The sequence below is a fragment of the Dermochelys coriacea genome, chromosome 8 (genome assembly GCF_009764565.3).
Source record: "Dermochelys coriacea isolate rDerCor1 chromosome 8, rDerCor1.pri.v4, whole genome shotgun sequence".
Classification (NCBI taxonomy): Eukaryota; Metazoa; Chordata; order Testudines; family Dermochelyidae; genus Dermochelys; species Dermochelys coriacea.
This window is the reverse complement of record NC_050075.1, coordinates 95,863,655-95,889,693: the sequence shown is the minus strand read 5'-3', so window position 1 is coordinate 95,889,693 and position 26,039 is coordinate 95,863,655. Positions and strand designations below refer to the sequence as shown.

At 41.5% G+C, this 26,039-nt stretch overlaps 1 protein-coding gene across 1 annotated transcript; it reads right to left on the bottom strand.

Moving 5' to 3' along the window:
* Nucleotides 1-1,806: 1,806 nt before the first annotated feature.
* On the bottom strand, nt 1,807-25,279 carry DHCR24 (24-dehydrocholesterol reductase). The gene is made up of 9 exons (XM_038414868.2): nt 24,955-25,279; nt 13,039-13,194; nt 11,572-11,677; nt 10,927-11,045; nt 10,573-10,836; nt 7,251-7,394; nt 6,295-6,492; nt 5,048-5,226; nt 1,807-3,937 (listed from the first exon to the last, which is right to left on the bottom strand). The coding sequence occupies exons 1-9, from the start codon at nt 25,183-25,185 to the stop codon at nt 3,784-3,786; spliced, it is 1,551 nt and encodes a 516-aa protein (XP_038270796.1). The 5' UTR covers nt 25,186-25,279; the 3' UTR covers nt 1,807-3,783.
* Nucleotides 25,280-26,039: the final 760 nt, after the last annotated feature.

Here is a 26,039-nt window from a genome sequence, read left to right as displayed (position 1 = left end):
CCATTTAGAACACTGGTCACACTGACAAAGAAAGGAGATTGTCCTGAAGATGCAGAAAGGGAAACAAGAAAGATGACTGGCATTATTATATCTTGACTTTAGTAAAGCTTTTGATACTGTCTCCCATGACCTTCTCATAAACTACAGAGATGCAATCTAGATGGAGCTACTATAAGGTGGGTCCAAAACTGGTTGGAAAACCATTCCCAGAGAGTAATCATCAGTGGTTCACAGTAGTGCTGGAAGGGCTTAACAAGTGGGTAGTCCAGTTCTGTTCAATGTCTTCATCAATGATTTAGATAATGGCATAGACAGTACACTTATAAAGTTTGCATAGGATACCAAGCTGGGAGGGGTTGCAAGTGCTTTGGAGGATAGAATTAAAATTCAAAACGATCTGGAGAAATGAAGTAAATAGGATGAAATTCAATAAGAACAAATGCAAAGTACTCCACTTAGGAGGGAACAATCAGTTGCACACATACAAAATGGGAAATGACTGTCTAGGAAGGAGTACTGTGGAAAGAGATCTGGGGGTCATAGTGGATCACAAGCTAAATATGAGTCAACAGTGTAACACAATGCAAAAAAAGCAAACATGATTCTAGCATTAACATTCTAGTATTAGCAGGACTGTTGTAAGCAAGACACGAGAAGTAATTTGTCCACTCTATTCCGTGCCGATTAGGCCCCAGCTGGAGTATTGTGTCCAGTTCTGGGCGCCACATTTCAGGGAAGATGTGGACAAATTGGAGAAAGTCCTGAGAAGAGGAACAAAAATGATTAAAAGTCTAGAAAACATGACCTATAAGGGAAGACTGAAAAAACTGGGTTTGTTTAGTCTGAAAAAGAGAAGACTGAGAGGGGGACATGGAAACAGTTTTCAAGTACATAAAAGATTGTTGCAAGGAGGAGGGAGAATTGTTCTTCTTAATCTCTGAGGATAGGACACGAAGCAATGTGCTTAAATTGCAGCAAAGGAGGTTTAGGTTGGACATGAGGAAAAACTTCCTAACTGTCAGCGTGGTTAAGCACTGTAATAAATTGCCCAGGGAGGTTGTGGAACCTCCATCATTGGAGATTTTTAATGGCAGGTTAGACAAAGAGCTGTCAGGAATGGTTTAGATAACACTTAGTCCTGCCATGAGAGCAGGGGACTGGACTAGATGAGCTCTCGAGGTTCCTTTCAGTCCTATGACTCTATGATTATTTAGACTCCTAAGAGAAGTTTAAAGATAGTTGGGTCAATATTTACCCAGAAATCAATTAAAAATCTATGCCCCACTCTTGCATACCGCTCTGCATGGGTGGGCCCCTCTGCCAAGGTAGAGCCCCACAGATTTCAAGAGGTCTTCACACTAAGCTGCTTGCAGGACTGGGACCCCAGTCTCTCAACAATCTCACTGCACTCTATGCTGTAATTTCCAAATAGCCTTCCTTTTCACAGCAATCCCAGTAACAGTGCCAAAAAGATTTTTTAAAACATATTTTATTTAGTCATCCATAAAAAACAACATTTTAACAGTACAACTGGTTATATTCTTAATTGTAACAGCTCATACAGCCAAGAATTTCAAACTCCATTAGCAACAATGTGCATATATGAGAGAGAGAGAGAAAAAAAGAGTGTGTTCACGATAACCATAGTTACACATTAAAATCATGTTGTACCAAAAATTTGCAAATACAAATTATGAAGTCACAAATACAGTGTATAACTAAAGACTATGAATACACAAGTTAGAGACATACTATTTTGATTTAATATCTTTGCATATCCTTTTTTTTTTTTTTTTTTTTTTACACCATTGCCTTTTAAAAGCTAAGTGAACCAATTCTCGCTCAGTGCAGAGTATCCTACAGATAATAGGTGAAATCATGGCTTTACCATAAGAAAGGGGCAGTCATTATTGTGCTGCCCCAGGAGCAGACTGGAAGGTAGATTGTGACGCAATCACAATTTGTTTTCCAAGTAACCCTTGCTCCAAGATCTATACCTGGCACAGCACAAATCCTCTAGAGCGCTGACATAGCTGTGCTGGCCTGCACATTGGAGTGGGGGCTGAGCCTTGGCCCCACCCATTCCCCACCCTGTTGCACATGTATGAGGATGGAGCGGGATGTACCTGCTCTGCATTGGTTAGGTCTCCCCCTGGACTGACACACACAGTATGGACAGCATACATAGGGCCTTAAGGGGATGACTTATATCCCTTTACTCCCCCGCATGGCAGCACCAGCAAGGCTGCAATCTGGCCCAGTATGCATCACATAGAGTGAATGACCAAGCTTATTTTTCATTACTGCCTTATCAGTGGTTTAATCTGCATCATAAATGTCCATCTATCAATAAACAATCATTGGTTTAGCATTGAACTAGAACATAAAAAGGAACCCCCCCCCCCATTAGCAATTGTTTTATAACTGTTTTCACATTATGCAGAATGCAAGAATATACATTTCTCTACAAGCCCAACAAATGTTAAAATAATAACTTTAAGTAGTTTGGACCAGATGTGAACTCAATTTAAAAAAAGGTGTACCAAATGCAATGTCAAAATTTTTCCATGCTCATGAAACACACAGCTAGAAAAGGGGCTTGAATAGTAAGCACTCTGCAGATTTTTCTAATGTTATTTCTTCTCCAGTTGGTTGAAGGGATTTTTTTTTAAACCTATCAAATTAATCCAGCTAAAATGGAAAGCAAAAAGTCAGAGAGCCATGTCTTGTGTATTTCAAACTTCCAAGACACAACTGGGTTTTAGGTTGTTCCCTACACTTATCACCAATATTTATTCAAATGGATCTTATAAAACTAAAGCACTAATGTTAACAACAGGTCCTTTAGTTTCCCACCCCACACCTAAAGAATAGAACGGTCTGAAATGGCCCATTTCTTCTCCAACTGAATACTTATAAGGCACTAAAAATAACCGTAATAAAAAACAGAACAGACCTCATGACAAGTAACAAATTGTACTTAACACTAGTCTATATGAAATAGCAGCAGAGATTTTCAGTAGTCTAGGAAGCCAAAATGTTTCCTCTTCAAATCATACTAATTATATACTGATAACCAACCAACCAAAAAATCCAAAAAGATCCCTAAAACTCATGACCATTTACACATTTATAAACAGAATCAGTACAAATCAGATAGGCACAAGCAAAATGAATTTTCTTCAAACTTTGATATTCAGGTCTGAAACAAAGATATTTGTCAATGACCATTTATTTACCTGCATTACTAATGTGAGTTTAGTCTGAAGATTTCAGTAACCATCTCTAAATTGTGTTAACCTTTAACTTCTCTTAAGTTTAAACCCTGCACCAGTTACCAATTTGAAATAGACATTTTTAAAGTCGTAATTAATTTGAAAATAATTCTCTCAACTTTGGCACCTAATTTTGTGACCTTCTTACCTGTCTCAGATGTACACTGCAATAAATAACCAATTTACTTAAGTATCTTTGTCTTTCCAAATTTTTTCCCCTACAGGTTAGAAATATGTAAATTGACATATACATCACTATGTCTGCAGCTAAGCTACAAAGAGAGGTGGTAGGCTAGGACTTTGATTCCTTAAATGAAATTACTATGAGTTGGGGAAATTGTTTTTAAAACATACTAACAATTATTGAATGTGAATTTATAAAATAGAAATCTGTATTTTTAAACATCAACATGAGCTTATTTGGACAGTGATAAAGCTTTTATAAGGATATACTGACTACTACAGGTAAATCCATCCTTCCCTGATTGCTTGCTTAGGTTATCCAGACTCAGTGTCGTGCTGCTTTGCAGATTTTATCATACACCTCTGGAAAAGCATCCTTGCAATTCATTTCCTCCCTCAGCTTGTGGTATAGTGAACCATCAAACATATCCCAGAATTCCTCACGGTTCATATAGCAATCTGCATACAACATCTGGAAACTGAAAGAAAAAGAGGGGATCAGGAATTAAATGTTAATACTGTTGCAAAATTTCAGGTAGAAAAAAAATGAAGCAATTGAGAATGAGCTATACATTGTAAGGATACACTGCAAAATATTTTGAAATACTTTTTTAAAACAAATGTACAGATTAATTACTATAAATTATATTGGATAATTATTCAGCCAGTCTGATGGCTGAACATTGACATCTCTTTTGAAAAAGTGGTCATGATGTACAATGGAAAAGCCAACAGAACATTCCATCATCACTGTTTGGTGAGGTGGGGAGATAAGTTAAATATGAAAATATGCTTTTAAAATATATTAGTGTACTTCAAATTATTTCTTTACCAGTCAGTTTCTTGATTTTTTTTTTAAAATTAGTTTTGCCACAACACTAATACAGAGAGGTAAATAGCAGATGCATGAAATTTGAATATGTTTGGGTAAATTCTATTGTCGGTTTAAATATTGTGTAATAGTTTATTTTTCTGAAAGATAGGCTTCATGACTTTGCTACCAAACCATAGAGAACTGTATTTGGCATCAGCCTATGCAAAATTGTAGGCGAGGTCCCCAGCTCTGCTCTGGCTCCTTTACACCATGTAAAAGGACTAGTGCAGCACAAAGAGAGGCTCTAAAAATCCCATGTGTGGCCCAGGCAAAATTTCCTGGTGCATGACCTACAGAGGGCAGCCATAAAGCTTTTCCTTCCAAGGTGATGCCAATCAGTGCTGCAGTCTACAGGGCAACCAGCAGAGGCTGCTGTAATGCAGACACGCCACTAAACAGCAGACAGGCTGTTTAATTTACATGGGAGGCCTTTCCAGCCCAAAATCGGGAGGGTGCAAAAACAGCTTAAAGCCACCTTTAGCCACCACTCTCTCTGGGATGCAAATTCTATGCTACTTAGAGGCACTGCATTGAATCTCAACCAGCATGTCTTTTTGTAAGCAAGCAATGATTAAAATTAAAAAAAGACAGTCATACTGAATATATAAAATCAGAATCAGTAATTAAATACTGTAATAACTGAAAGTTAAGTAAATCTGATTAAGCTGCAAGGCAATAAATTATATGGTGCTATCCTGAAGACTAGGACTCTTACCCATGCACGTTTCTTACAAACTTTTCCATTTGTCTCATAGATGCCCTGGCTTCAAACTGTTTTGTTTTAGGTTCTCCATAAGCTCCTATATCTACATAGAGCTCCATTTCATCTCCTTTTGGGTGAACCATGCCAGGGTTATTGGGTAATATGAAAGGACATAACCACAGTGGGTAAACCTGTAAAGATAATTTTGTATCACCAATTTTAACAGTACAATATCAGTTATCTGTTAATAAAGCATGAAAAAACGGAGAGAGAAAATTGCACAACACTTCAATTTTCAGTACAGAACTTATACAGATGTCCCTTTTTAAATTCTGCTGTTCCAACTAGTTTCACCTTATAGTAAAACTAACAAAAGTTGAATAAGATACCAAAAAATAAAGAAGAAATCAGAAAACGCAACAAATTATTGCACTATCTATATCAGTGTTTCTCAACCTTTTTGTGCTGGCGAGCCCCTTTGGACTTGAAAAAAAAAATCATGATACTCCCCTCCACTCCCCGAAAAAATTGTGACCCCCCCAACTTAAGCTTGTGGCGCAGGGCTGAGACATATAAATTAGCTTTGTGGAGCCCTCTGTGGCATGCGGCCCCATACAATTGCCCTGATTCCTATCCCCTAACAGCAACCCTGCTTGCGACTCCCCTAAACTTCTCCCATGACCCCCAGGTTGAGAAACACTGATCTAGATAATAAACGGAATAGCTTTAAAATGCTAATGAAAAACTGTCCCAGATCCCAAGTCATTAACTGAACTCATATTTAGATTTAAATTACAAGTAAAACCAAAGGAGCGAAAGGCATTTTACTGGTACCCGCTAAGACCAAAGTTCAAGTCCATAAGTCTGTATTTCTTGAAACAACTGAAGTCAATGACTTAGAAAGCAAGTGTTAATTCCCAACACTCTTTTTGGGGCTCAAGTGATTCTGCAGAAATAGAAATCTGATTTCCAATTTTGCCAAGTAAAAAAGGATAAAGTGATAGAATTTTCTTTTAAAAATTGTGAGTTAAAGCTACAAAATCTAGTATTTCTGAATCTCAAGTTTTTCTTGTTTCTTTTTGTTAGAGCATTTCATTTTACCTGCCGCCTAATAGTATTTAATTAGTTGGCAAAATTCTCTCAAATTTAGCATACTGATATATATTTTCTGCAACAGGCACTACTGTGTATTAATGCCAATAATCACCATTCATAGGGCAATCTTCCATTTACCAGGTTTTAGAGAAATGTGTTCTTACATTCAGGTCGCTGTGGAAGGTACTGATAGATTTTTCAAGGCTTTTCATTGGGACCAACATGTCTTGTACAACATGATGTTGCTCATACAGCTTTCGAATAGCTTCTCCTTGTGTCAGTTTTAATAGTGAGATTTTTGGAGGAACCATCCAGCCAAAGAGGTAACGAAAAACAGGGTTATTGCCAAAGGGAATGATATCCTTTAAGAGAATATAGAAAAAACAAAAAAAACAAAAAAAAACAAAAAAAAGAGAAACGGGTAGTAAAATCAAGTGAGCCGAAAATCAATATTTCAGAATTTGGATTTTGAGAGCAACATTAAATCGCATTTTCTTTCAATAGTTTTAATTGCTGATAGTCATGTCAGGCTACATTAATACAGGTACGAATAATGTGCAACCCTAATTTCAACAATGGGGACTTATGTAGTGTAAAATTCTACACTAATGCTTATTATGACAATAATTTAGATGATGAAATTCAAAGTGGTGGTTCCACAGCAACCCTGGGCACAGCTGGGCACATTTAGGCAGAGTAAATTCTCAGCCATAAGAGTGCATTCGTGTTTTTGCACTGAATTTCCTGGTTTTATCTTTTTAAAGTCTCAGTTCAGGAAAGTACTTAGAACATACCTGATAAAAGCTAAAATACATTTTTTAAGTGCTTTCCTGAATGTGGGCCAAAAAGAGAAATTAAAAAGGGAAGGTGCTGGCAATATTATCTTTTATAGTCATACATTTATATAAAAAAGTCAGAAAGGAATGCAAAAATAGACATTGTCACAAGAGAAATCCCTAAATCTGCCACCACTTCATTTGGATTTCTGTCTTAAGGAAAGGAGTTACTCACCTATGACGGACATAGGTGGCTCCCAAGGGAAAAGAACATTGGCTGTGCAGCGAGTATGTACAAAGTACCCCAAAACAAATATTAAAATCTTCTTTGTCTAAAGTCTTACTTGGAGTTCCCAGAAGATACTCCTGGTATGTCGGTGGTAGTAATGTCTTGAAGGAATATACTCTATTCCAGTTTGATTAGCCTTCAGATACTTCTCCCCATGCTTAAAAAACCATGGTTTGTAGTAGTTACCAATTCTGTTTATCTGAAAATAAAGATATATTACATATCAGCAAACAAACACCAATATAAAGAATAAATATCCTTTACTTGAAAATTCAGTTATATAAACGTTCATGGTGCCACCAGATTTTTTTCACTTTGGAATTACACTAAGGAAAGAAAAGGAGTACTTGTGGCACCTTAGAGACTAACAAATTTATCTGAGCATAAGCTTTCGTGAGCTACAGCTCACTTCATCGGATGCATTTGGTGGAAAATACAGAGGGGAGATTGATATACACACACAGAGAACATGAAACAATGGGTTTTATCATACACACTGTAAGGAGAGTGATCACTTAAGATAAGCCATCACTAGCAGCAGGGGGGCGAAAGGAGGAAAACCTTTCATGGTGACAAGCAAGGTAGGCTATTTCCAGCAGTTAACAAGAATTTCTGATGAACAGTGCGGGGTGGGGTGGGGGGGGATGTATTTCTTGTTAACTGCTGGAAATAGCCTACCTTGCTTGTCACCATGAAAGGTTTTCCTCCTTTCGCCCCCCTGCTGCTGGTGATGGCTTATCTTAAGTGATCACTCTCCTTACAGTGTGTATGATAAAACCCATTGTTTCATGTTCTCTGTGTGTGTATATCAATCTCCCCTCTGTATTTTCCACCAAATGCATCCGATGAAGTGAGCTGTAGCTCACGAAAGCTTATACTCAAATAAATTTGTTAGTCTCTAAGGTGCCACAAGTACTCCTTTTCTTTTTGCGAATACAGACTAACATGGCTGCTACTCTGAAAACTAAGGAAAGAACAGTCTTAATGCTAAGAAAGCATTTGGGACTTTTTAAACATGATTTTCGTATTGTAGTGTGACCTTGTGGATAAAGCACTGGATAGGCACTCAGAAGACCTAGATTCTACTTCTGGCTCTGCTGTTGGTCTGCTGAATGGCTGTGGGCAAGTACTTGTGCCTTGGCTTCCCCATATGTAAAGTGGGAATTATGATACTGATCGCCTCTGTAAAGTACTTAGAAAACTACTGAATAAATGTTGTATTTAAGAGCTAGGTATTATTAAGTATTATTTACTCCCGGGGAACTTCGCGCCAAAAATTTTAAAATTCTGCACACAGTATTTTAAAATTCTGCATATTTTATTTGTCAAAATAACACAATATAATCATGCTAGTTTCAATTATTTTGGAAATTTATTTCAAAATACCTCCAGCAAGTATGTTTGTAACAACACAAACAACAAAAAAGATTCCCCCAGAAGTAGAGAGTTAAAGAAACCCCTGCACCCACATGGAACCTCACTGCAAGATCAAGTTATAAGTTACCAGATGGAGAAGAAGGCACAGAGCAGGTTAGTCAGTTGAGAGAATGCATTAGCTTAATGGGGTCTGTCCCCATTCTCTTCCCAGGGAGAGGAGAGGGTGCTCCCTGTTTCTCTGAGGGAAAACAGACCCCAAGACCCACTTAGCTGCTCTTAGCCTCCCACCCTTCTTCAGCTCCCCATCCCTCAAGATCCTTGCCCCAGGGACTGTTCCCCTTCAGCTGCTTCTCCCACACTCACTGCCCCCTCCCTCAGGGCACAGCCCTATGTCCTCACCTCTCCTTCCCCTGGAGCTTGACTCCCCTTTCCCACCCCACTGCCCTCACCCCCACCCCACTGGGAGCTCTGTGGTCCCTCTGCTTCCCCCCCCAGCACTGGGGCCCCTCTGCTCCCCCCCACATCATTGGGGCACCTATGCTCCCACCTACCCACCCCCACCACGGGGTACCCTATGTTCCCACCACCACCACTGGGTACCCTGTGCTCCCCCTTCACATCCCGACTGATCCCCTCCTTGCCAGCCCTCCACCAGAGGCCCTAGGACAGTGCAGAAAACTGACTGCGGGAGTCGCAGCTGGAGAACCCCAGCTCCAGGAGGACTGAACCTGTCCGCACATCGCTGCAGGTAAGAGTTCTTCCTGGAGCTGGGGTGTGTGCCATGAGCAGAACTCTGGGGAGAAACTTGAGGGTGGGAGAGAGATGCCCCCCTGCCTTCCCTAGATGGTGCTCCTGGCCAAGGCTCCCCACAGTTTCCCCATTGCTGCTTGTGTGAGCCCCATGCCTCTGCAGGATGGGGGCAGCGATGGGACATGGGGTGTGCACTGAGTCCTCCCAGTGAGGACTACAGTCAACTGGCTGTATGGAGGTTTGGGGCAGAGGGCAGAAGAGAATCACCCTACAGCCCTCTAGTTCCCCCTGCCCCGGACATGGACTCAGCAGTGAGGCTGCACCTGACCCTGCCCCAGCGCAGGGGCTGGGCCTGCCACAGAAACATTGCAGTCCCTTTGCGCCAGGCACACCGCGATAGCGAGCGAAAGGGAGTCTCACGCGCTTGCCCAGGCCTGCCCACCCTAGGCAATGATTTACGTCTCTCTCGGCTGCTTGTGTTGCGCTCGCTCGGGACCACTGCCGATGAGGGGTGCATGACCCCCTCGTGGCTTCTCTTTACTTCCCCATCAGAATCTATTATTCTGCAGAGAAAACAAAAAAAATTTGCAGGGGACTTGAGTTCTGCACGTCTGCAGTGGCAGAGAATCCCCCAGGAGTAATTATTATAGTGTGCCAATGTGTGTGTCTCATAAGCTTTCCTCATTAAGGATGAGCCTGCCCAAAGAAAGTTGAGTATGGGAATTGATGTCAGTACTCTAGGAATGTTACTCTGTTCTCAAGCCAGTAATGAACTAACAGCCTCAGTGTTTCTGTAGAGTGGTCAGCATTTCAGAAGAGTTGCCACAAAAGAGACCCACGGCATGGTAACGTTATCCCTGATTTTCTAGTCAAATGTTAGTCTGGGTAATTGCACTGTGACTACATCTCCCTCCAGATGTGTTTCCTATCTTAAAGCATTGTGTTGTTCCTATATACTGTTCAAGTTGGTTCTTTTCTTCTTGGAGTTGGAAGGCAGCGTCTATTATGTAAGCTAGAGATGGGAAAAGACCTATCACTTTAGGAAATGTATGAGCTTACAGTCTGAATTGATAGTTACCTGCAAAATTCTAATGTTATGTATATGCAACCATTCCAGCAAATTCAATATCCATTAAAAATATCTCTTGTACTGATCCTATTACTGTTTTGGTTTTACTGTCATACACTGGAATATTTTACATGCAAGAGAACTAAAAATCTTATTTAAGAATAGTATTCCTTTTAGTTACCTGGCTGTCTTCAGCTTCGTCAGTCAAGACTCCCGTCATAATGACTGCTTCTTCCAAGGAGTACACCAGTCCTTCCACAAAGTTATTATCTTTCTTTTTAGATTCCTCAGTAAACTTTTCACAGATCTTTTCCAAACCTCTCACAGGCTTGTAATGTAATTTTACATATTTCTTAGCAGGAATTATTTTTATTTCCGCAGCAACAAGGAATCCCAGAGTACCACAAGACCAAGGCACTGCATAAAATAGGTCTGAATTTTCAGTCTGCAAAAAGTACGTCATACTAAATCATATGTCCATCCACACAACAACTGATAACATTGTAAATCATAGCAAAATAACATTTTATCTTACTGGTGTACATCTCACAAGGCTTCCATCAGCAAGAACAAGTTCGTAGGCCAAACAGGTATGTTGAAATAGTCCATAGATATGGGATGAAGACTCAATGCCAGTTCCCATGATCAGACCACCTTAACAAGAGAATGTAATCAACTGAAATATATTTTCCTTTAAAATGAAAAATGGTTTGAGAACAAAGACAAAAAAAATTAAATAGGGCTTCTGGAAAATGAAGTCTTTCATGTTGTTCCTGGTAGCAGTTTTAAAGAGCAGATGCAGGTCTAAAATATATCATATGCAGTGTTGTTGTAGCTGTGTTGGTCCCAGGATATTAGAGAGACAAGGTGGGTGAGTCACAATCTTTTATTGGACCAACTTCTGTTGGTGAGAGAGAGACAAGCTTACAAGAAGGGTTCCGTATAAGCTCAAAAGCTTGTCTCTCTCACCAACAGAGGTTGGGCCAATAAAAATTATTACCTCTCCCACCTTGTCTCTCTATATAATGTGTGATAGCAGAATACAAAAAGTTCAGCAAGAATTTAAAAAAATATATATATTTCTGAGAAAACCGAGACTGAACAACATAGTAAACTGCATAAAAAGCTATTTAAAATACAGCAAAAGTCATGCTCTCTGATCATTATAAACAATCCTCACCTACTGTGAGATCATCAAGTTCTGGTACCACTGGTAGAGTCCAGCTCATAGGATTCAGGTGTGCTGTCAACTGCCCCATGGTGACCAACGGTTCCACACGGACAACCTAAGAGAGAAAGCATTCAAATATTAATGCTGACACCACACAAATGTTGATCACACTTTTTATTATCAATTTTGCTCTTTAATTTAGACAGTCAAGAGTGTAACTAAAAATAGTTAAGAGACTGTTCCCCCCTCCCACATCTTGAAAAGAGGAGTGTGGTTCAATCTCCAAAACATAAGTCAAACTGATCTTTCAGAGCTCAGCTTGTTAAACAGATGTTGCATATTTAAAAAAAAAAAAAAAAGCACCATGCAATCCTTTCAAAATCTGATATTCATAATATATTTACTATTTGCAAAACTACTTTAAGGCTTAAATTTAATGGAAAACTGTGCGCACACTTTGCAGGATCATCTTAGTTGCACAAATCCTGCAATATGCATGAAGCTGGGGTTATGCAAAGGTGTACCTATGGTTGTACAACTACCCATGGGATTTGTACAAATCAAGTACGTGTATTATTTAAATGGAACCATTTTGATGTGTTGACTTGACACTGGTGCCTTGAATCAAGGATTTACCATAACACTTCAGAACTGGCAAAAGTGTCACCACTAGTGAGGAGAGGAAAGCATTCCAAAAAGTTTCAGAATCTCTAACATCAGAAATCAGATGCAAAGGTGTCATAAAGGTGTACAACTCCAACTCATGTGAATGGGCATTGAGTTTTCTGACACAACTAGACCTTGTTTATTAAAGGATAACAATTTAATTTATTTTAAAGATCTTCCTCATAATATATACCACACTTAACAAAAAGCCCAAATAGAGCATTAAATATATATTACTTAATTCTACCATTATATTTGGAGTTTCCCCAAACCCTGTCTTCAGTACCTTGTGGAAAGTTCAGGAAGGATTGCTCTCTGATGATGTCAGGAGTACACGATACAGAATACCGAATAGTCACAGACAGTGCTCCAGATCCTATGTTATGAGATTACATTCATCCGGTACACATCTGCCTTTGTCTATACTAGAAAATTTTATCAGTTTAACTTGAAATCAATTTTAGTTAATCTAGCTAAACTCATGAAAATACTCCTTTCTAGTATCCAAATATTTCCTGATCACTCAGAATAAGGGTTTATTAAGATTGTCTGTTTCCCATGCAGAGGCACAATGCAGATGTGTTTGAATTTCCAACACCGTAAGGGAATATTTAAGTCCAAAAGGACAAAAAAAAGCAACAACCCTTTTCACATTAAAAAAGGGTGACATGAGAACATTTGCTCTTGGATTTGTATAATTTTTTAATAAGTGGGTTTCAATTACCTTCAGGGAATTTAGGGTCCTTTTAAGCAATAATCATAATAAAGCGTTGTAAACTTTAGTACTAAATGTAAAAATTTTAGTATTACCTGTCTTTCGATGTCAACCTCTAGAATGTCCATTAAGTTGATTACTATATTCTTATGAGTCTTCTTGTACTTTCCAACACGAAGTGATACTGTTAGCCAGCCAGGTCGGCCAGTACACATGTATGTTTTCCCGCCTTCATTTTTCCATTCCTGCACCTGTAAAAGGTTATTGTCATAGTTCAGGGCAATTCCTCCTCATGGTCCAGCAAGGGCAACCACTCTTAAGCTTCCAGCTCCCCGGCCGTTGACTCCATTGAGCAGAGACATGCATCTCTCTCCCTAACCAGGATGTTTCGAGGCCGCACATCTCCCAGCCTACACTGTGAATTTCCCAGCAAAGTTAGACTCTCTCTCCAGGCTTGCTTTACTTTTCTCTTCAGAGATGATAAATAGTGTAATTGCCACAAATTAAGTTACCACATAGCTCTTTCTAAGCAAGCACATTTATTATTAAGGAAAAGCATTAACAACAGAAGAACCTACAATCATGGTAATAAGCTTACCAAAGATCACCCTGACTTCAACAAGGGCTCCAGCCAGCAAACAGTTGTTAGCTCACAGCAAGCCCACTTATGTATCTGAACTTCCCTTCTTTATATTTTTTTTTTAAATCTGTCCTCACGTAACAGGTGATCAACAGATAAAAAGGTTCTCTCTCCCCTTTGCCCTGACATCAAGGCAAAGCTTCAAAAGGCTGAGTTCTTCTAGTACCAGAGTAATTGTATCTGCATATCCTTTCTCCTAGAAATTTCCTGGGAAACCTACTTAACTTTAGAAGTTCATTCTTGTCTTGGTCCCTTATTTCAAAGAGTCCTTTCAACCTCATAATTAGGGCTCCGTGTCTGTCCCAGAGGTTGTGGAAGTCACAGATTCCGTGATTTTCCATGACCTCCGTGACTTCTGCAGCAGCCTATGCAGCTGACCATGGGGCTGCCCTAGCAGCTGGCTTCGGGGACCACCTGAGCAGCGGTCCCAGGGGGTGGCCGGAGCAGCCACTGCTCAGTGGCCCCAGCAGCTGGTGCCACTGGCCCCATCCCGGAGCAGTGGTGCTCCGGGACCCGCTCCCAAGCAGCACTCCCACACAAGGTTTAGTCAAGAGAATTTTTAGTAAAAGCCATGGACAGGTCATAGGCTGTGAATTTTTGTTTATTGCCTGTGATCTGTCCATGACTTTTACTAAAAATACCCATGACTAAATTGTAGCCTTACTCGTAACACTTCCCAGGGTTTCAGATATTACATACAAAACCACAATAATATATAAACATTTGCATTTTTAATAACATGAACTTCTAAGACACTTAAAGCTACTTCAATAAGGTATGTTGGGGATATTGCAGGAAACTGCCATCTCTGTCACAATTATGATTAAACTGATGCTGTGAAGTACAAAAATCTATAACAAAACTGTAAGTGAAAACCTCTCCCCCACCCCAATTTGGTAGTGTTTAACTATATTATTCTACATATAATAGAATCATAAAAGTGTAGAACTGGAAGGGACCTCAAGAGGTCATCTAGTCCAGTCCCCTGAACTCAAAGCAGGGCTACATAATAACTAGACTATTCCAGACAGGTGTTTGTCTAAACTGTTCATGAAACCTCCAATGACGGAGATTCCACAACCTCCCTAGGCAATTTATTCCAGTGCTTAACTACTCTGACAGTTAGGAAGTTTTTCCTAATGTCCATTCTAAACCTCCCTTACTGCAATTTAGGCTCACTGCTTCTTGTCCTAAACTTAGAGATTAATGAGAACAACTTTTCTCCCTCCTCCTTGTAACAACTTTTTATGTCCTTGAAAACTCATGTCCGCCCTCAGTCTTCTTTTCTCCAGACTAAACAAACCCAACGTTTTCAATCTTTCCTCATAGGTCATGTTGTCTAGACCTTCAATCTTTTTTGTTGCTCTCCTCTGTACTTTGTCCAGTTTGTTCACATCTTTCCTGAAATGTGGCACCCAGAACTGGACAGAATACTTCAGTTGAGGCCTTATCAGTGCAGAGTAGAATCAGGTCCTTCCTTAGGCATACACAGAATACGCAGTTGCCAGCTGCATAGGGCATCTGAAAATTTGGGTCACCACTGGGTATTAGTGTCCACCCTCCCAGCTCTTCCTATTCCTGTTCTGACCCTTCCTGCAGGCTCCCACAGCTAGCTGCTGCAGCCTGGTGACTCTTACTCCGGAGGGGATCTAGTACCTTAAAAGTGAAAACGTCTTCCAGTCTGCCAGACTTATTAGCACAACACTTTTGTTAACAAATTTGTTAGTCTCTAAGGTGCCACAAGTACTCCTTTTCTTTTTTAGCACAACACTGAAACTGTTAAAGAACCATTCAAGTGGTAATGAAGCCATTTAACAGGCATTTGCCAACCCTCAGGTATATATATACACACATAGGGTCAGTTTCTGAATTTACTGACAAAAACAGTTGTACATTACTGTAATATTTACTCAGAACATATTAGTCTACAGGACCTTCGTTTAAAATATGCTTTAAAAATATTTCATCAGTGAGTTGGTGAAGATTATAAAATCACATCTCTAAAATGTCCTTGCATAGATTTTTAGATGTACTATCATCTTTAGCCTTAAATGCTTGGATCTTCAGACACAGAGTTTTTAAAATAAATCTTTCAAAAGACCACCCTTATCTAAAATACACATTTTTATTTTAATTACTAAAGTTAAAAAAAACTTGCTTCCAAAGTCTTCCTGTTCTGTCCATCACTTTCTTCCTTCATCCCCACCCCACCCCCACACCCCTGTTCAAGAAAGCCCTTAAAGGAACAACACCCCTTTCCTTCCAGATAGCTTGACAAAGAGTTTCCCTTCATTTACTTCTAACTATCTGATGAACTAGTTTTAAGAGAACCCTCCAGCAAAATCAGTACCTAGTAAGATATAAAATCCTTTGTTGTGCCTAAAATCTTTGGAAACGTATTTTTTAAAGTTGGTGAAATTTCATAAACATGTCTATTGTTATGGAGATCACATAAAATAAATTAGTGTTCCCTTTTTCTAAAAGCAATGAACACACTAAGCCTCTGTGACTGATTAATTTAAAATAATGCCTTTTTTTCAGTGAGTTAAATATGTAGTAATCTGGAATGATTACTTTATGAAGGCTAAGAAATACTCTTTAAGTATCAGTAGAAATACTGATTAAGAAAATGTAAAACAGAGAAGAGCTGCATCATGTATTCCATAATATTTAATGCTGTATTCAGCAAGACAGCTGACTTGCCCTTACTACAAAGTTTTTGCAAATAAATCTCTGACAAACTTCAGGGCATATTAAAAAACCTGTGACTGACATTTTTTATTTCCAAATTTAGTGCTTTTAATTTATGTCCAATCTTCACCATCTAGCATGCAGTGAAAAACATGCTCCGTTTTCTTTAGAAAGAAATTGCAGAAGAGGATTTTTTTCAAATGTCATTTGCTTCATTTGGGTTCATGGATTTGGCTGGAAGGGGGTGAGCAGGGTGGGGGAGGGAAGAGAGAGGGAGACAGTGGGGAGAGGGCGGGGCCTGGGCAGAGTGGGGCAGGGCCTAGGGCAGAGCAAGAGTGGAATATGGGTGGGGCCACAGGCAGAAGAGATGGGCTGGGGAACTAGCCTCCCCAAGTGGCAGCTTGACCCCCTGCCCATGACAGCAAGTAAGAGCGGAGTGGCTCCCGCACACCCAGCATGCGCTGCAGTGTCCTTAGGCACGGGCCATATTCACCGAGTCGAATGCGCCGGTGCCGCGCATTCTGCGTGAGGGAGAGGGGTCTCTGCGGGGATCTGTGACTCTCCGCTGCCATGAGGTAGGCCTGGCGTCTCGGTATCCTTTGCTGCCTCATCCCTCTCTCCCCCACCTCGACCCAGGCTGCAACCCTGGGCTGCTGTCGGGCATAAGGGCACCAGTTTAATAATACTGCATAAGGCCCCATAAATCCTAAGAACGGCCCTGAGTAGAATGGACAAATTACTTCTAGCGTCTTGCTTAAAATACTCATGCTAATACATCCCAGAATGATGTTCATTTTTTTTGCAGGTGTTACACTATTGACTCATATTTAGCTTATGAGTCCACTATAACCCCCAGATCCCTTTCTGCAGTACTCCTTCCTAGGCAGTCATTTCCCATTTTGTTTGTGTGAAATTGATTGTTCCTTCCTAAGTAGAGTACTTTGCATTCGTTCTTATTGAATTTCATTCTATTTACTTCAAACTACTCCAGTTTGTCCAGATCATTTTGAATTTTAATCCTATCCTCCAAAGCACTTGCAACCCCTCCCCCATCTTGGTATCATCTGCAAACTTTATAATGTACTTTCTATGCCATTATCTAAATAATGGATGAAGATATTGAACAGGGACCCCACTCAATATGCTCTTCCAGCCTGATTGTGAACCACTGATAACGGGTTAGAAAACAATGCCCAAGAAGTAGTTATGCCACCCACTTATAGTAGTTCCACACAGGCTATGTTTGTTTATGTCTTTCTGTCACTAGTGTGGTTTGAATATTCCTATTTAAAATTTTAATAGCATTTAGCAGACATGTTTCAAACTGATATATACTAGCTTGTGAACTTTTTAGTAGAATACCTCTGGTGGTTCTAGTTATCTGAATGTAGCAGCTATAATAAATCCATAGGCCTAAGCGTTAGTCATGAGAGTCAGAAAACGACTAGCAAATAATATTTTAAAATCCACAGGATAGATGGCATGGGGGCAAACCATCACTGGCATAAGTAGGCACCACTCCATGAAAATCAGTGAGACTGTATCTGATCATGCACAAAAAAATCTGGCTTATAGTCTGAAAAAGAACTGACATGGGGGAGTGAAGAGGGGGAATTTACATAGACACATGTGATAAGTGTACATTTACAGATCTAGTATGATTAGTATTTAGAGAACAAGAATCACAGGCAATAAATTAGATAATATAGCCCACTCCTGAGGACTGCAGAGCTTGAATGATACACCAAACAGACTAATATCTGGTGTACCTATCATATTTGAGATGAGTGTAACAAACAGGAAAAATGGAAGAGTCAAGAATGACAGAACTGCCATAAATATTATGCAACAGAAATAAAATTCCAAACTCCCTTCTAGAAGCCATGGCAGAAGTCACAGCAGAAGAAAAACAAACCCTACTGTGATGTGGCTGACCAGGTGCCTGCTCATGCCAAGGGACCTAGCCTCAACTGACCCTAACAAATGCATAGCTGGAAACAAGTCCGGTTCAGCTGTATGTTAGTATTGTTAAAATAGGTATTAGGTTTATGAAAATATGCTAAGTGTTTACACTCTATGAAATGTTTTTAAATGGCTGCATGCAGTAATCTCTCTGATATCTGTATCACATGCTATAATATAATAGTTTGCTCTGTATCAGTAAAAGTTTACACTCTGAAACTGTAAACTGCCACAGTCAGGAGAGAAGCATTACCAAGTGTAAATACTAGTTTACCACAGGAGTTATCTCCTGCCCAACCAAAGAAGGCCCACAGACACCAGAGGACAAAAGACTTTGTTGATTGGTCTCCCCAACATCAATGAAAAGGAGACATGCATGGGGGCTCGGCCCACCAGTGTGGACTCTAGGAGAAGGGAATAAAAATCCCTGATAGGAAGAAAGTGCATCTTTATGCTGCTTGGACTTGGGGCAGGCAAGATTTTCAAGCATAAGCAAGGGATCCCCAGCTACTTAGCCTGGTTTAGCCCTAGATGACACACGGGGCAGGCATATTACAGCAGCTTCTATTTCCTTTTGGAACCTAAGACCAATGTTCCCTCTAATTTTTGATAGGCCGTGTGCGCAAAAAATTTCTTCTGTGAAAATTGTGCTTCTGTGCAAATCTTGGTGCGTGTGATTTTTTGCCATGTGCGTGAGGTTTAGGATCTGTGTGCACACACACGCACAGCTTAGAGGAACAGTGCCTAAGACAAACTCATTTGTGCATGTATGTTTACTTGCGTTAACCTTCTAAATAACCCTTATTTCTTTTTCTTAGTTAGTAAATCTTCAGGTTTCAGAGTAGCAGCCGTGTTAGTCTGTATTCGCAAAAAGAAAAGCAGTACTTGTGGCACCTTAGAGACTAACAAATTTATTAGAGCATAAGCTTTCGTGAGCTACAGCTCACTTCATCAGATGCATTTGGTGGAAAAAACAGAGGAGAGATTTAAAATCTTAGTAAATCTTCAGTTAATTTATTCGAGGATTTGCTATAATTGTCGTCTTTGGTGTCAGATCTAAAGTGCAATTAACTGGGGTAAGTGACTGGTCCTTTGGGATTGGGAGTAACCTGAATATTATTGTGATTTTTACTGCTAAGAGACCATCTATCAAAAAGGCAAGCTTGCTTAGGTGGCAAGATAGACTGGAGTATCCAATGGCACTGTGACTTCATCGTTAGGCTGTTACAGTGCCTGAGGAGTTTATACTTGATACTTGGTTGGTGAAATCTAAGTATAGAACTCACAACCAGTTTGTGCCCTGGTTTGTGATGGTCTGCCCTGAGGTTAGCTCTCGCCCTACTTAGCCACTCCAGACATCTTGACTTACTCCCATTCTCAATTATCTATTTGAACTAATAATGAAATGTAGGATGTTCAGATATGAAGAAAAATAATATTAATACACAATCTTAAATAAACCATACAGCAAGGGATAATATGCATACAATGATTTTTATAAGAACTGTATTAATGAGACAACCAGATTTTGAATGGTCAGTTATTCATACTACAGTTTATACAAGAGTTCCCATATAGAATCCCAAACCCAAAGCACAGAGAAAGAAAGAAATTTAATGGACTTTAGGTAAGAGTTGTGTAAACTCTAGCCCCAGCTCTGCAACTGCATCAGCACAGAAGGATTCAATTCTGTAATCAAGTACTAATTTCATACAGGAAAAGAAAAGCAATTGGTGGGAGTGTCGAAATCTATACAAACATCCCAAAGAAAGACTTCAGTGTGGAACAAAGAGACTGTACAGGTGGGAGTGTCGAAATCTATACAAACATCCCAAAGAAAGACTTCAGTGTGGAACAAAGAGACTGTACAGGTTTATTCATTTTACTGTATATGTATTTATTAGGACTAGTAATGTAACCACGGTGATTTAAAAATGTAAAGTATTATATGAATAATATATGTTATTGGCAAGGTAAGGATATGTAAATATATATTTATGTTATTTTAGTAACAACAATGTACATTTATGGTCAGTAATATAACTTTTTTGCACACCCATAACTAAGGCTACGATTTTGTCACGGAGATTGCCAAGTCATGGAATCCGTGACTGCCAGAGATCTCTCTGACTTCAGCCAGTGGAGGCTGGGAGCTGCAGGGTCTCCCCACCACTCACAGTTGCTCAGAGCTTGGAGGCCCCGCACCTCGGGCAGTGGAGGTACCCCACAGCTCCCGGCACCCGTGGGTGATGGCAGCTCCCGGGAGCTCCCAGCTGCCATGGGCAGCAGGGGGCTCCAAGCCACATCGGGAGGACCCCACAGCTCCTGGCTGCTGTGGGCTCCCACAACTCCCAGCTGTTGCGGGCAGTGTGGGCCCTGGAGCTCCAAGCCGCGAGTGGCTGTAGGCGGTGCAGGGACCCCGCAATTCCCCATTTTATCACAGATTTTTAGTAAAAGTCAGACTAGTCACAGGCTTCCGTGAATTTTTTTTTTTTTATTGCCCGTAAGCTATCCATGATTTTTTTGAAAAAATCTGTGACAAAAATCTTAGGCTTACCCATAACCTAAGGTCAGTTGCTTTAGTAGGAACTGGGGAGGGATTTACACTAACAGTAATCTGTGCCCAATTTACATGTTACTCTTACATTTAATAGAGAAAGAGCAGGGAGACAGTCTTTTCTTCTCACAGTTATGGGTATGATGGCATATTGCATTCTTTTGTCTGCAATGTAAACTGCAGAGTAAAATACAGATACATTGATACAATTTCATTGTCTTCCTTTCTTTTTTTCTTAATATCCTCTTGCTGTAATTGGGCACCAAAGACTGGATTCAAATCTGGACTTGCAAATGAACATTACAGAAAGAGACAGATAAGCAGAGAAGTATTCACCAACTCCAATTCATAGATTCCAAGGCCAGAAGGGACCACTGTGATCATCTAGTCTGATTTCCTGCGTAACACAGGACATACAACCTCCCCAAAATAATTCCTGCAGTGTATCTTTTAGAAAAAGTTCAAATCTTGTTTTAAAAAATTGTCAGGGATGGAGAATCCACCCCAACTCTTGGTAAATTGTTCCAATGGTTAATTAACCTCACTATTAAAAATGTATACCATATTTCCAGTCTGTATTTGTCTAGCTCAGTGATACTCAGATTGAGGCTTCCAAGCCACACGTTGCTCTTTAATGTATCACATGAGATTCTTTGCAGCACATGATATTAAAACAGTGTGATTTAATTATTAATTATTATTATTATTATTATTATAAAATTATTAACAACCAGTCTAAGTTATTAACCAATCAGGATGCTTATGGTTATTAACCAAATTCTAGTTGATAAAATAATAATACTCGGACAATCGTTTTGCTATGAGAATCTTTATATATAAACTAAATATTTCCCGTTACACTGTTTAAATATGAATATAGAGTACTATAGTAAATGAAACAATGAATTCACACTGCTGTGGCTCTTCTGAGTAATGCTGATCGCTAATTTGGCTCCTGAACCACTGAGGTCTTTGTTAAACCCTTTGTTAAAGCTATTACGTAAATGACACCATCCCCCCTCAACAGGAAACATATCAAGCTGAAAAAACCCCAAAACATTATTATTAGTGTTGTGCTATCTGGAGCAACTCATGACTGAGAGTGCCGACCTCAGGGCAGACTATCAAAAAGCAGGGCATACACCCCAAACTGGCTGTATATTCTGTGATTAGATTTTCCCAACCCAATAACAAATGTGAACTCTGAAGCGCTATAACCATCTTACCATGGGGTCCCAGACAGTCCCTTTGGGCACTCCAGTCTATCTTGACACCCACGCAAGCTAGACTTAGTGATAAATGGTCACTTATACCAAAGATCACAAAATATTCAAGTTTCAGAGTAGCAGCCGTGTTAGTCTGTATTCGCAAAAAGAAAAGGAGTACTTGTGGCACCTTAGAGACTGACAAATTTATTTGAGCATAAGCTTTCATGAGCTACAGCTCACTTCATCGGATGCTCAAATAAATTTGTTAGTCTCTAAGGTGCCACAAGTACTCCTTTTCTTTTTGAAGATATTCAAGTTGCTCCGAGTACCAAGAGAGACACTTGCCCCACATCAATTTGTACCTCAGATCTCACACTAAAGACAACATTTGGAGAAAAACCTATATATTCCTAGGGGAATTCTGCGCCAAAAAATGTAAAATTCTGCATATTTTATTTGTCAAAATAACACAGTATAATCATGCCAGTTTGAATTATTTTGGTAATTTATTTCGAAATACCTGTCAGCAAGTTTATCTGTAATAATAGAGACAAAAAAAATTTCCTTAATTTTTTTTGACAAATAGATTCCTTACGAGGCAAATTAATACAGAACTTTGAGCATTTAAACTACAACATAGAAACATATTTCCTGCACCCCCCAGAAACAGTGCAAAGGCTTGGGGGAGTCACGGGTAATGGAGGAGCTGAGGGAGAGGGAAGGAGCCTGGGAGTGAACCAGGAGGGTTGTTGGGTGTGCATGGGAGAAGTATGAAACAGGTATTTTGGGGGAGAGGGCTTGGTAGGGAATTGGAGAGCCTCCCACGTGCAGACCCTGACTGAGCCTTAGCCTCTTCCATTCAGTCAGGCATATCTGCCCCCCCCGCTTCTGGCTCAATGCTGTCATCCCACTAGCTCCTGAGCCCCCGGACCTGTCTGTCCCCCCATCAAGTCTTCTGAACCCCAGTCTGTGACCCCTCTCAGCAGCTCCATGTGCCCTACTCTGTCTGTTACCCTCCCCCCCACCTCCCCCATATACCGTGCCTCCTAATTTTGCTCCATCATGCTGTGATGAACATAGTGGGCTGCAGGCTGTTACTGCCAGTCAGCTGCTGCTGTCTGTTCTGGAGCCACAGTGGTTTCTGGTGGGTAAAAGGTAGAACTGCAGTACTTCTCAGGCAGAATGTACTTTTTGAGCAGAAAAAAAAAAATTCTGTGTCAGACATGAATTCTGCACATGCGCAGAATTCCCCCCGGAGTATCCTATAGTAAACTAACTAAGGATTTATTAACTAGGAAAAAAAAATGAGAAGTTATTTACAGGTTAAAGCAGGCAACACATATATACAAATGAGTTACAATCTAGTTCAAAATGTGACAGAGTTGTAGTATAAATATCTTTTAGGCTAACCCAAGTTGACCTTGGGCATCTCTGCTTTTGTTTCCTAATTCCGGCCCTGTAAGAGTCCAAACGGCAAAGAGATGAAGAATGTTCATGTTATTTTGTTCATCCAGAATTCAAGCTGATGGCACAAACTTCCTTGCACAAAGCACCTTTACAGGAGTGAGAGGGCCATTAGCCCAATCTTTGTATTGAGATGCTTCACACTGGCTCACTTAGGTTTGATAATCCTTCTTGATGGCAGGGGAACCACTCCTCCTGCCTCAGTTCAGAACTTCAGAGCAGGCATTTTTACAGATGTAAGTTTCCTTTTACACATTATCTTATAGCATAGGATACAGACATTACAAGTAAGATTAATGCATGCAGCAATTTACAGGCATTTTGTAGAGTCTAAACACACGTCTTGCAAGTCTAACGCTTATCTCGAATAATACTAACGTATAGGTGACCTGGTCTGGTTTCCGGCTATGAATTTGCTCGTGCTCAACTGATAACTACAATCTTGGCATGAGCTATACACCAGATCTAATCTGGTGATCTGATACACCAGAATCACAATTAGATTTATAAAAATGGTGCCTATCCAAACACTTGGGTGTCCTTTCTTAAAAATGCACCCAAAGTGCTACAATACAATTTAAGATAACCCAGCATCAGAAAGCCAGGCTATTTCTGAAATGTGAGACTTCCCTGGGAAAGGCTTCTGTGGTCTAATGACCCTGTTTTGAGCTATGCCAGTGGGAGCTTTAACTCCTGGTAGGGCTACCCCACCTGGACAGATCCCAGGGTAGGGACCAGACAAAAAGTAGCCCTCTGGTTTGAACAGTCAGTCAACAACCTTTTCTTGTAAACAAGTTTAATAATTAAGAATAAATTTAATTTAAGAATGAACAATTCCCTACCTTTGCAATGGCCCTGCTAAGTTTTCAACTGCCTGGGAAAAAATGATAAGTTTTGAAAGATGCCCAGAAGATTATCAAATTCAGGCTGTTTTGGACCAGCGACACAAGTAAATTCCAAAACTGAGGAACTCTCACGGAAAACATCCTATCAGCAGCTCCCTTGTTTATATCCATAAAGCTACAGCTTGAGCAACGGTGCAGACCTCAACTATGGCAGTATGTCATGGAGAGAGACAGAGTCTCTGAATGAGAAGGTAAATGGCTTAGGGCTTTAAAGGCTAAAACCAACAGCCCAAGTTTCACCTGGAAAACCACAGGCAGCCAGTGCAGATTGCAGAGCACTGCTCCCAGCAAGATCCTTTACTCACAAAGAGGCAGCTCCAGGCTGCACCAGCTTCTAACAGAAGCCAGGCCAGCATGTGCCTCTTAGGTCCTTTCTTAAACCACAACAGCTAGCTCAAGTTAACTAACATGGTCTAAAAAAAAGAACTTATAATAATCTAAGATTGAGTTCATCACCAAAGCCAGACAGGGTCTCCTCCCCCAACGCCCCAGCTTTCTCCTCCCTCTTGCCATCCCTTGCACCTCCTTCCCCATCAATGTTTCCCCTCACCCCCAACCCCACCCCAGGGTCCCCTTGATCTCACCTGTGCCTGGATGTGGCGGACACGCTGGCCGTGCTGCCGGGGGGCGCTATGCAGCCTCCACACAGCCCAGGCCCGCAGTTGGTAGTAGATGTCGAAGAGGACAGAGAGGGGCAGCAGGAAGAGACAGACGAAGACCCAGCGGTGATGGACCAGCAGGTACTCCAGCCCCTTGTGACGCACCCACAGCGCGAGCAGCAGGAGCCCAGCACCCAGCGACAACAACGGGTCCATCCTGAGCCCCTAGAAGTCCCTGCCTGTGCCCTGCAGCCCTGCCCCTCACAAAGCCCCTCCCTCACCGACTTCTGCCCCCACCCCTGGCAGAGCCCCTCCCTCACCCCCCAAACTGACCTCTGCCCCCACCCCTCGCAGAGCCCCTCCCTCACCCCCAAACTGACCTCTGCCCCCACCCCTCGCAGAGCCCCTCCCTCACCCCCAAACTGACTTCTGCCCCCACCCTCACAGAGCCCCTCCCTCCCTGACTTCTGCCCCCCTCGCAGAGCCCCTCCCTCACCCCCAAACTGACCTCTGCCCCCACCCTCGCAGAGCCCCTTCCTCCCCGACTTCTGCCCCTCCCTCACCCCCCAAGCTCACCTCTGCCCCCACCCTCGCGGAGCCCCTCCCTCACCCCCCAAACTGACCTCTGCCCCCACCCTCGCAGAGCCCCTCCCTCCCTGACTTCTGCCCCCACCCCTCGCAGAGCCCCTCCCTCACCCCCCCGACCACAGAGCCCCTCCCTCAACTTTTTACCCCCCACTGACCTCTGCCCCCACCCCTCGCAGAGCCCCTCCCTCGCCCCCCCGACTGACCTCTGCCCCCCCCCTCGCAGAGCCCCCCCCCCCCACTGACCTGTACCCGTGCCCCTGCCCCTCGCACAGCCCGTCCCTTTCCGGCTCACTGACCTCTGCCCCTAGCCCCTCACCCTCCGCCCCTAGCGGAGCCCCGCACTCAGCCCCGACCGCCCCTGTCCCCTCTTTGCTCCGACCCGCTCGCGCGCTGCCAGCCGGCTGCCGCCTCTTACTGGCGGGGACGCAGCGCGGTCCCCCTACGCCCCTCTGCGGTCCGGCCCCGCGCCAGCCCCTTTCGCC

What these genes read in the sequence shown, in the direction of transcription:
- DHCR24 (XM_038414868.2), bottom strand. Translation starts at nt 25,185, where the DNA reads ATGGACCCGTTGTTGTCGCTGGGTGCTGGGCTCCTGCTGCTCGCGCTG. An exon ending in GTATCTTCTGGGAACTCCAA is followed by an intron (nt 6,493 to 7,250) that starts GTAAGACTTTAG and finishes ATTCTCTTAAAG; the next exon opens with GATATCATTCCCTTTGGCAA. An exon ending in CCTTCCACAGCGACCTGAAT is followed by an intron (nt 5,227 to 6,294) that starts GTAAGAACACAT and finishes TTATCTTTACAG; the next exon opens with GTTTACCCACTGTGGTTATG.